The sequence below is a fragment of the Anolis sagrei genome, chromosome X, assembly GCF_037176765.1.
Source record: "Anolis sagrei isolate rAnoSag1 chromosome X, rAnoSag1.mat, whole genome shotgun sequence".
Taxonomy (NCBI): domain Eukaryota; kingdom Metazoa; phylum Chordata; class Lepidosauria; order Squamata; family Dactyloidae; genus Anolis; species Anolis sagrei.
This window is the reverse complement of record NC_090034.1, coordinates 15342670-15353272: the sequence shown is the minus strand read 5'-3', so window position 1 is coordinate 15353272 and position 10603 is coordinate 15342670. Positions and strand designations below refer to the sequence as shown.

Sequence of the window (10603 nt, the reverse complement as noted above, 5' to 3'; positions counted from 1 at the left end):
ATTAAATGAATGAGCCCTGAGGCCGCTTAGGTGAGGATTCCAAACACAAACTCTGAAAATACAGCCACAAAAGGCAATTCTGATGAATTTATTAGCATTAAGACATTTCACAGTTACCGTCTTAAACTTCACACACTGTCACAGCCACAATAAGATGTAGAAAATACTCGAACTTGTCTCCCTTTTTACCGGACAGGTTTACTTCAGTAACTTGAGAGCAGAATTGAAAGCTGCCAGATTTTCACAAGATTTCAGCCAGTTTTGCACGTTAGGTGGAACAGCATTTGTGCTCCCCGTTGTCTGAATTGCACACCAGGCCACGATGTCGGCTAAGGTTAGTTCGTTTCCCACCAGCCAGGAGGCCTTGCCAAGGGCTGCATTCATGGATCGCAAAACGGCTGCCTTTTCTTTACTGCTCCCTTCCTGCAGTTGGAAGATGGCTGTATCGACCCAGCTATCGATCAGAGTTGCTGTAACGGCATTGTGCTTCTGACCAAGTAAGGAGAACAAGAACCTAGCAATGTTTCCTTCTCCTTCAATGGGACACATAGTTTGGATGCGGAACTTCATCTGGGGTTTTGACACTGAAATTATAATCACAACGTTAGACAAAAGGAAATGCTTCAAAGGAGCAGATAAATATGCTTAGAATGTATTGTTACTGTATCTATGAAGTCCTAGGTAACTATGAAAGCTTAAATCAATGTCTGCTTAAGGTATTTTTGTGCGACTGTTCCATAAAACAGGTGGGAAGGACTACAGTGAAGGACTACAACTCCCAGCATTGTTCACCATGGGCTAAATTACAAAATCTAGACAGCTCCATGATTTCTATCCCTGTCATACAATCTAATTAACAAATCCAGTGCTTCCATGTTTTAGAAAGTATTCCTGGAAAGATGTATGTACAGGCTCATATTGTCACCTTGGTTCCAAAACTGCTGTGGACAGCTGAGAATGCTGATTCTAGCAAAAAAGAATGCAGCATTTTATTAAAATATTTACATCCTATCCTCTATCCCAGACATAGGCAAAGTTCAGCCCTCCAGGTGTTTTGGACTTCAACTCCCACAATTCGGAATTGTGGGAGTTGGAGTCCAAAACACCTGGAGGGCCGAACTTTGCTCATGCCTGCTCTATCCCATGTACAGATAAATCAATTTAGAATACTCTGAAAACAATTTAAAGATTTAAAATAACGAAACAATTTGACAATTAAAACAAATCAGTTTGAATTACGCAGTATAACCTATCAAAAATGCTCTTTATGTTGCAGACATCTGGTTGCAAAGGGTCTTTGACAAAGTCTGTGTTCGCTCCCATTCATTTTGAGCATGATATAAAAATGTACTGTACTGTTTTCTTTAAAAGTATTCCTAACCAGAGCCTGATCTATCTTTCTTGCCATTTCAGTCAGCCATCAAGTTTGCAAGTTATGTTAATAGTAACAAGTTGAATGGAGTGGTGCAAATAGTTTACTTGTCGTATCAAGATCAGGAGTTCCTTTTGCCTGTTACTAATAAATATCCCCCTCTTTTCCGATGGGTTAGACTTACCATCTTTCCAAATGAGTGTGAAGCCCAATTGGTATTCGTGACGCGACTGCTTCTTAGCCTGGTCACCAAAACATTTCAGGAGATTCTCTGGCACACTTTTCACAGATGAGTGTGTATGGACAGCTGACAGTACTTTGTAGCTCTCACACAGCAAGCTGTGAAGTACTAACAGTGATAGTGGAGGGTGTGATGGGTTTGCATTAATCACAATATCCTTTAGTGCACTATAGTCCTGCATCAAAAGAAGGGATGATTAATAAACTGTTTAACCTTCAGAATTTTAGGCTTTTCCTATATATATATGTATATATATATAGAGAGAATGCATTATATATGTCATTTCTCATAATAATAATGCAATTACTACTGTAGGAAGGGACATATCTTTACTACTGGCAAAACATATATGAGTTCATAAACCATTCACATATCTGCTCTCCATAGAACAGGATATAAATAAAAGTATTATTATTATTCTTTAAAATCTCAAGGTAATTGTTGGAGAGACAGATACATCCAAAGGAATATGTTTTATATTGAAGGCTTTTGAATTTGGACCTCTCACTGTGTCAATGCATTGGCTAAGAGTCATTCAATTCACCTCTTGACACAACCCATTTATCACATTCAAGGCTGGATTGTTAGAATTCAAACTAGCAATTTAATTTATAAAGTGACAATATTCTATAAAGGAGCAAAACAACGACACCTGCTTTAAAAATATCTGTCACTTAGCAGAAGCAGGCAGCCTGGGACTGAGCAAAATGCTAAACATTTGAAAATTTCCTAGAATGTCAAAGCCTCGTTACTTCACACAGAAGCTTCTACCCGGCTAATCCACTCACTAGACAGGAAATACTCTCCCACGACAAGGTTAATCTGGACTTGCCTTTCCAAGTAAATTATCCAGGTCTGCAGAACTGGCTGTTAAAGGAACATGTTCATCCGCCTGGATTATGTTTGTAGCATCAAAATCTGCATCTGGCGTTTGGATCATCTTGGAGAGACTATCCACGGCAGCCTTCAATTCATACAAACGCTTTAAGATCTCTTCCTGGCGGGATTCAAGAGCTTGAAGGGACGGATCAACTTCATCCTAAATTAAGATTTAGATTATCATTCACTCAATTCAGACTGCAGCCACCATGGTGTATAAAGGCATGAAGAATTGCTGTCGATATATGCCAAACAAATATAGGTAAGTCAGGATGTAGTTAAAAGTTTTATATCAACAAGGAAAGCCTAGTTTTAAGTTACATCTTTTAATCAAAGAGAAGGAATTCTTGGAATTCTTCTGAACTGCTGATGCTATTCACTAAAATTATAAGCACGCGGTAACACTACCATTAACACTTCAAAACACCTGGAGGGTTGAGTTTGCCCATGCCTGTTTTAAACAATATAGTTGCCTCAAAGCTGGGTGTTACCAAAGGAATGCAATTAGGAAGATCAAACTTTTTGCCAGATTTCTATGTTTTACTGTCAACGAGCCAGACAATTTCTTGAAGAATTCACATCAGATCTTGCTTTTCTTTTATGCTTGATTCAACCTAGCTCTTTCAGAAATATTCATATTTCTCACTGAAGTATAGCTTCTAAATGTATACATACAGGCCATTCCCAAGTTTCAAACAAGAGAGGTTCTGTAGGTTTATTCTTAATTTGAATTTGCATGCAAGTCAGAACAGGTACATTTTTAAAGTGTAACTACAGCCATATATATATACACATATACACTACTATCCAGCTCCTGCCACTCGATGCTGTGCCCCAGTCTGTGTATATATGTGCGTGTGTATGTATATATGTGTGTTTGTGTATATACGTGTGTTGTAATGTATTTTTTGTTTTATTGGTTTTTTAAGTCTCTTCCGCTGTGTTTTTCAGTGTTTTTATGAGTGATGGTCACTCGTTGGCCTGATACCTGTCCGAATGTATCTCCTGCCACGAACCATCACAAAGTTTAAGATCTTCAGGAGAGGCCCTGCTCTCAATCTCACCACTATTGCAAACACGGTTGATGGGGATGAGAGACAGGGCCTTCTCAGCAGTGGCCCCCCACCTATGGAACGCCCTCCCTAGAGATATCGGATTGGCCACCTCCCTCTTGTCTTTTAGAAGGAAAACCAATACCTGGTTATGGGACCAAGCGTTTGATCAGTGGGCAGCATGTGGAAGAAGATCACACAACTTACGGCAATGAATTGACCCGGACTGGTTTTTTGGATTTCAGTTTTAATGGATGTGTCTTAATTGTTTTAATTTTTAATATTTTGATTGTACTGTGGTTGTTTTTATGATGCTAGCATCGTATGATGCTTTTGTTAGGACGCCCTGAATCCCCCTTTGGGGGGGAAAAGGGTGGGGTATAAATATAGGAAATAAATAAACAAACAGTTCAGGCTATGATATGTACAACTTCTGCTGTTATATGTTCATTCATAACATAGGAGGCAAAACCTTTTGACCCACCCGTGTGTGTGTGTGTATGTGTATATATCTATATATATATCTATATAAATAAAAATGTAATGTTGGTTTGTGAGATTAACCTAACTAAAAAACCACTGGACGAATTAACACCAAATTTGAACACAATACACCTATCAGGCCAATGAGTGTCCATCATCCCTAAAACACACACCAAAAACCCAGCAGAACGGACTTAACCCCCCCCCCCAAAAAAACTATATATACACATACACTCATACACATACAGACACACACATATATACACAAAAATATATTGTGTGTGTGTGTGTGTGTGTGTGTGTATATATATATATATATATATAAATCTCGTAAGCTGCTCTGAGTCCCCTTTGGGATGAGAACGGCGGCATATAAATGTCGTAAATAAGTAAGTAATATAAGCACAGAAATACATAAATATATACACACATATACACCCATCTATATACCTATATCTATGCAAACACACATATATACACAAATATATACACAAACATAAACACATATAAACACACACACAAAACATATACATGGACTGGGCCACAGCAACGTGTGGCAGGGGACGGCTAGTGTGTGTGTGTGTATATATTTGTGTATATATGTGTGTTTGCATATAGATAGATAGATGTGCATGTGTGTATATATTTGTGTATTTCTGTGATTTATTTATTTATTTATATTTATGACATTTACATGCCGCCCTTCTCACCCCGAAGAGGACTCAGAGCGGCTCACAAGATTTATATATATATACATACCAATATATTATATTATTAGCATAGTACAATATCAGTTTAAATATTACTAGATTGCACTATACCATTATATTGTGCATTTGTAGTTTTTTGAATAGCATTGGGGAGGCTAATTTATCTACCTATACATATCTATACATATACACGTGTACACAAAGACATATATGGTACATATAGGCACCCATCTGCATTAATTAAATGAAAGGCATACAAAACACCCTCCAAGTTTACAAAGGAGACAGAAACACAGGCCACAGAACGACCGAAAGCGAAAGCGCCACGAAGGCAGGCCCGTCTCTCGCCTCAGGGAGGGAGGGAGGGAGGGGGCCCCGTCCAAGGCCGAGGCCTGCTTCCTACCTGCTCCGCCTGCGGCAAGGGAGAGGAGGCCGAGGGGCCGGCCTTGGGCTCCCGGTGGACGCTGCCGAGGCGGTACATGCAAGTGGGGAGGTGCTCGGGCGGCACCGCGGAGCCCGGCCCGCCCTGGAAGGGCCTCACCTTGTACATCGGCATCGGAAGAGCAGAGACCGCGAGCACTCGACCCGCGCCCGCTGACTCTCCCACCTGACTGACTTCCACGAGGAGGGCCCCTCACGCCCCGCCTTGCCGATTGGAGGAGAGGCCCAGAGCCCGCCCCTCCGCAGCCCCGCCCCTCTCCTCCTATTGGTCATTTCGAGACTAGATTTTGTTCTATTGGTCGGCCTGGATGGGAAAGGCGGGGTTTCCTTTTCTCCCTCAGTCTATCTTGGGGGAAAGCCGATTGGAGGAGAGGCCCACAGCCCGCCATCCCTTACGCAGCCCCGCCCCTCTTCTCCCATTGGTCATTCGGGGGGCTAGGCTTCACCCTATTGGTCGATCTGAGTGGAAAAGGCGGGGATTCCTTTTGTATCTCGTTCTACCTTGAGGGAAAGCTGATGCAAGGGGAAACTATAGAGGCATGAAAAAAATAGACTGACACATAGACTTAAAGTCAAGCGAGGTGGAGGGTATATTAATAACAACAACAACAACAACAACAACACCTGCTACTAAGGAGGCTGTCCAGGTCCTGAACCGGTGCCTGGCCGCTGTGACGGTCTGGATGAGGGCGAACAAATTGAAATTGAATCCAGACAAGACAGAGGTACTCCTGGTCAGTCGCAAGGCCGAACAGGGCATAGGGTTACAGCCTGTGTTGGATGGGGCCACACTCCCCCTGAAGACGCAGGTTCGCAGCTTGGGAGTGATCCTGGACTCATCGCTGAGCCTGGAACCCCAGGTTTCGGCGGTGACCAGGGGAGCATTTGCACAGCTAAAGCTTGTGCGCCAGCTGCGCCCATACCTTGGGAAGTCTGACTTGGCCACGGTAGTCCACGCTCTGGTTACATCCCGTTTAGACTACTGCAACGCTCTCTACGTGGGGTTGCCTTTGAAGACAGCTCGGAAGCTCCAACTAGTCCAACGCTCGGCAGCCATGATTTTAACAGGAGCGGAGCGCAGGGAGCATACAACCCCCCTGTTGCGCCAACTCCACTGGCTACCGATCTGCTACCGGGCTGAATTCAAAGTGCTGGCGTTGGCCTTTAAAGCCCTAAACGGTTCCGGCCCAAGCTACCTATCTGACTGCATCTCTGCCTATGAACCCACCAGGAGTTTGAGATCTTCCGGGGAGACCCTGCTCTCGATCCCGCCTGCTTCTCAAGCTCGGCTGGCGGGGACGAGAGATAGGGCCTTTTCTGTGGTGGCCCCCCGGCTTTGGAACACCCTCCCCATAGAGGTACGATCAGCCCCTTCGCTGATGGTGTTTCGGAAAAGATTGAAGACATGGATGTTTAAACAAGCATTTGGTTAATCCATTGTAACGAATTGTGATGACTAAGGATTGGTTATACACGGACGATGAATTTTGGATTACGATTCCAGTTATGAGATGCATAGGATCGTTATTGGTGGCCCAATAATTTGTACTGTATATGTGTTTTATGCTTTTAACTGAATATTGTTTTTAAATGTTGTAAACCGCAATGAGTCGCCGATTTAGGCTGAGATATTAGCGGTATACAAGTGCATTAATAAATAAAATAAATAAATAAAATAAACAATAATGAGTGGAAAAGGCGGGGATTCCTCTTGTATCTCCTTCTACCTTGAGGGAAAGCTGATGCAAGGGAAAACTATAGAGGCATGAAATATAGACTGACACATAGATTTAAAGGCCACCCTACTGGGATCTGCATGCATTATTCACCAATACATCACACAGTCCTAGACACTTGGAAGTGTCCGACGTGTGATCCATCTCAACAGCCAGCAGAGTGTCTGCTGAGGACTCATTTTGTTGTGTTTCAAATAATAATAATATTTTATTTATTGTATCAGAAGCAGACCAAGGATACAGTTGTAATATATTTTAAAACACAAAGTTTAAAAACTTGACATTATACTAAATGTCCTTTGTATTGTCGAAAGTTTTCATGGCTGGAATCACTGGGTTGTTGTAGGTTTTTCGGAGTATATGGCCATGTTCTAGAAGCTTTCTCTTGACATTTCGCCTGCATCTATGGCAAGCATCCTCAGAGGTTGTGAGGTTAACCTCTGAGGAACAATGGCTTCAAACTACAAGAAAGGAGATTCCATCTGAACATGAGGAAGAACTTCCTGACTGTGAGAGCTGTTCATCAGTGGAACTCTCTGCCCCAGAGTGTGGTAGAGGCTCCTTTTCTGGAAGCTTTTAAACAAAGCCATCTGTCGGGGGTGCTTGAATGCAATTTTCTTGCTTCTTGGCAGGGGGTTGGACTGGATGGTCCATTAGGTCTCTTTCAACTCTATGATTCTATGATACTATAATTGACAGGGAGCTCTGGCGTGGGCTGGTCCATGAGGTCACGAAGAGTCAGAGACGACTGAACGAATGAACAACAACAAATAATTGCCATAGATGCAGGCAAAACGTCAGGAGAGAATGCTTCTAGAGCATGGCCATATAGCCCAAAAAACCTACAACAACCCAGTAAATGTCTTTTGATCAGTACCTGGCCACTGTCCTCCAATGTGCATGGGGCAGGGCTCAGGTTGCATTGTAATATATGGTCTGTGGTTTCCCCTTCTCCGCACTCGCATGTCATGGACTCCACTTTGTGGCCCCATTTATTAAGGTTGGCCCTGCATCTCATAGTGCCAAAGCATAGTCTGTTCTGCACCTTTCAAGTCATCTAGTCTTCTGTGTGCCCGGGGGGGGGGGGGGGGTCTCTCATTTGGTATCAGCCATGGCTTGAGGTTTTGGACTCTTGCTTGCTGAGGTGTTCCTACGAGTATCTCTGTAGATCTTAGAAAACTAGTTCTTGGTAATATTTATAATAATAATAATAGGGTGGGTTATAACTTTATTTATAACCCACCCTATCTCCTCAAGGGGACTCAGGGCGGTTTGCAATAAACGTTCAATGCCATAAAATAATACAAACTGAACAAATAAAACATCTATAACAAATTATAACTACTCACAAAGTTAAAATAATTAAATAAAACACATAAATCTATTAAATCTACAAAGCAACAAAATTAATTAATTTAAAAATTAAAAAACAATTTTAAAAACACTACTGTTATATAATTTATTCGCCTTTGTTATATAATTAACCATTGTTATTTAAGAATAATTCAGCGTGACCCCCTGAAAATGCTAGACTGACACATAGACTTAAAATCAAGTCAGGATGAGGGTATAGTTAGGAATAATTCAGCCTGACAACCTGAAAATACTTGTCTGATGCTGACAGTTATGTTCCAATTTGTGTCACATGACAAACATTGAAATAATAACCATTAGAAAACCCATAGATCTTCAATATTATTAATATTAATCATATAATTAATTGTTGTTCATTCGTTGTCGTCTCCGACTCTTCGTGAGCTCATGGCCCAGCCCACGCCAGAGCTCCCTGTTGGCCGTCACCACCCCCAGCTCCTTCAAAGTCAAGCCTGTCACTTCAAGGATGCTTTGCTGTCTCCTCATGATGTGGCCAAAGTACTTCAACTTTGTCTCTAGTATCCTTCCCTCCAATGAGCAGACGGGCTTTATTTCCTGGAGGATGGACTGGTTGGATCTTCTCGCAGTCCAAGGCACTCTCCGCACTTTCCTCCAACACCACAGCTCAAAAGCATCTACCTTCCTTCGCTCAGCCTTCCCTAAGGTCCAGCTCTCATATAATTAATACTTTTATAATTTCTATTATTTTATTGAATTTTACTTATGCTAGATATTTTAATTGTTTTTATGTTATTGCAGGCATCAAATCGTGCCATTTGTAAACCACCTTGAGTCACCCTCGGGCTGAGAATAGTGGTATATAAATATGGTAAATAAATAAATAAATGATGGGTTGTTGTAGGTTTTTTCGGGCTATATGGCCATGGTCTAGAGGCATTCTCTCCTGATGTTTTGCCTGCATCTATGGCAAGCATCCTCAGAGGTAGTGAGGATGATGATGTGTTAATATTGGGGGCACGGTGGCACAGTGAGTCAAACCTCTGAGCTGCGGAAATTTCTGACTGAAAGGTCAGCCTTTCGAATCCATGGAGCGGGGTGAGCTCCTGCTGTAAGCCCCAGCTCCTGCCAACTTAGCAGTTCAAAAATATGCAAATATGAGTAGATCAATAGGTACCACTCAGGTGGGAAGGTTATGGCGCTCCATGCAGTCATGCCAGCCATGTTACCTAGGAGGCGTCTGTGGACAATGCTGGTTCTTTGGCTTAAAAATGAACATGTGCACCAACCTCCAGAGTCGGACTTGACTAGACTTAATTTCAAGGGTAAACCTTTACCTTTACTTATATGTTAATATTAATAATAGACTGATACTATTGTAATATTGAAGATGAAGGAATCCCGTCTGAGATGGTTTGGACATGTGGAACGAAGTGATGACGGTTCCGTGGCTAAAACCGCACTGAATATGGAAGTTGCAGGTGCCAGGCCACGTGGCAAAGCTAAAACGTGTTGGCTCAATCGTTTGATGCGCAGCATGACTGAAGCAAGACTCACAATGAGAGATGCAACCGATAGGAACAAGTGGAGAACAAGAAGCAAAGTGGACCCTGCGAATTCGCGGAGCAAATGCTAGGAAGAAGATCAATATTTTTATTAATAATTTCATTATATTTTATACCATTTCATTACAAATAGCAATCCCTATAATTCATATATTTATTGAAGATGATCAATATTGATGAGTAGAACTATATTCACAGTTCAATAATATCCTTAACAAGGTCTGACCAAATTGTCACGAAAAGAGCCAGTTTGCAAGTTTAGCTGCAAAGTAAAATGACACATTTTTGTATAATATTTTTATTTCTTACCTGCCTTTCTTCCTGGATCAAGGCAGTGAACAAAAACATCAAAACACAATATATGCCATCAGTTAAAAAACAAATGACACATAAGTATACATTTATTTTATTTCGTATCAAAAGCATTACATAAATCATATTTGGTATATTTAATTTAAATATAGATTAATACATAATTAAGCATATGTAGTATATTTAATTTAAATATAGATTAAAGCAATCAATACATCATGGTATAGTTCTTAAGCAGCTATATTTTCCCCTATTTCCTTGACAAGTTTAGCTATACAACAAACCGGAAGTAAAAGTATCTATTTCCCGCCCTTTCTGGTTTTCTTTTTTTTTTACTCCTATAGGATCTATATAGAAGCTTCACTCCATGCTCTTATTTCATTGGTGGGCCATACCAGCCAATGGAAGAGCAACGTTCCGGAGCTTTCAAAGATGATTGGAGGAAAGGAGTGACGTAAAGGCTGTGGGCGGGGCTGCTGG

The 10603-nt window shown here is 41.5% G+C and overlaps 1 protein-coding gene across 2 annotated transcripts; it reads right to left on the bottom strand.

Annotated features, from left to right (window-relative positions):
- Nucleotides 1-59: 59 nt before the first annotated feature.
- On the bottom strand, nt 60-5375 carry LOC137094794 (aminoacyl tRNA synthase complex-interacting multifunctional protein 2-like). 2 transcript variants are annotated; one of them, XM_067460551.1, is made up of 4 exons: nt 5279-5375; nt 2446-2652; nt 1557-1788; nt 60-584 (listed from the first exon to the last, which is right to left on the bottom strand). In XM_067460551.1, exons 1-4 carry the CDS (start codon nt 5291-5293, stop codon nt 199-201), a joined length of 840 nt encoding a protein of 279 aa, XP_067316652.1. In that variant the 5' UTR covers nt 5294-5375; the 3' UTR covers nt 60-198. The 2 variants fall into 2 exon arrangements, with proteins under 2 accessions (XP_067316652.1, XP_067316651.1); XM_067460550.1 differs by having other exon boundaries at nt 5141-5355.
- Between the last annotated feature and the right edge of the window lie 5228 nt (nt 5376-10603).

What these genes read in the sequence shown, in the direction of transcription:
- LOC137094794 (XM_067460550.1), bottom strand. Translation starts at nt 5,293, where the DNA reads ATGCCGATGTACAAGGTGAGGCCCTTCCAGGGCGGGCCGGGCTCCGCG. An exon ending in CCTTGCCGCAGGCGGAGCAG is followed by an intron (nt 2,653 to 5,140) that starts GTAGGAAGCAGG and finishes ATCTTAATTTAG; the next exon opens with GATGAAGTTGATCCGTCCCT. An exon ending in TGGATAATTTACTTGGAAAG is followed by an intron (nt 1,789 to 2,445) that starts GCAAGTCCAGAT and finishes CTTTTGATGCAG; the next exon opens with GACTATAGTGCACTAAAGGA.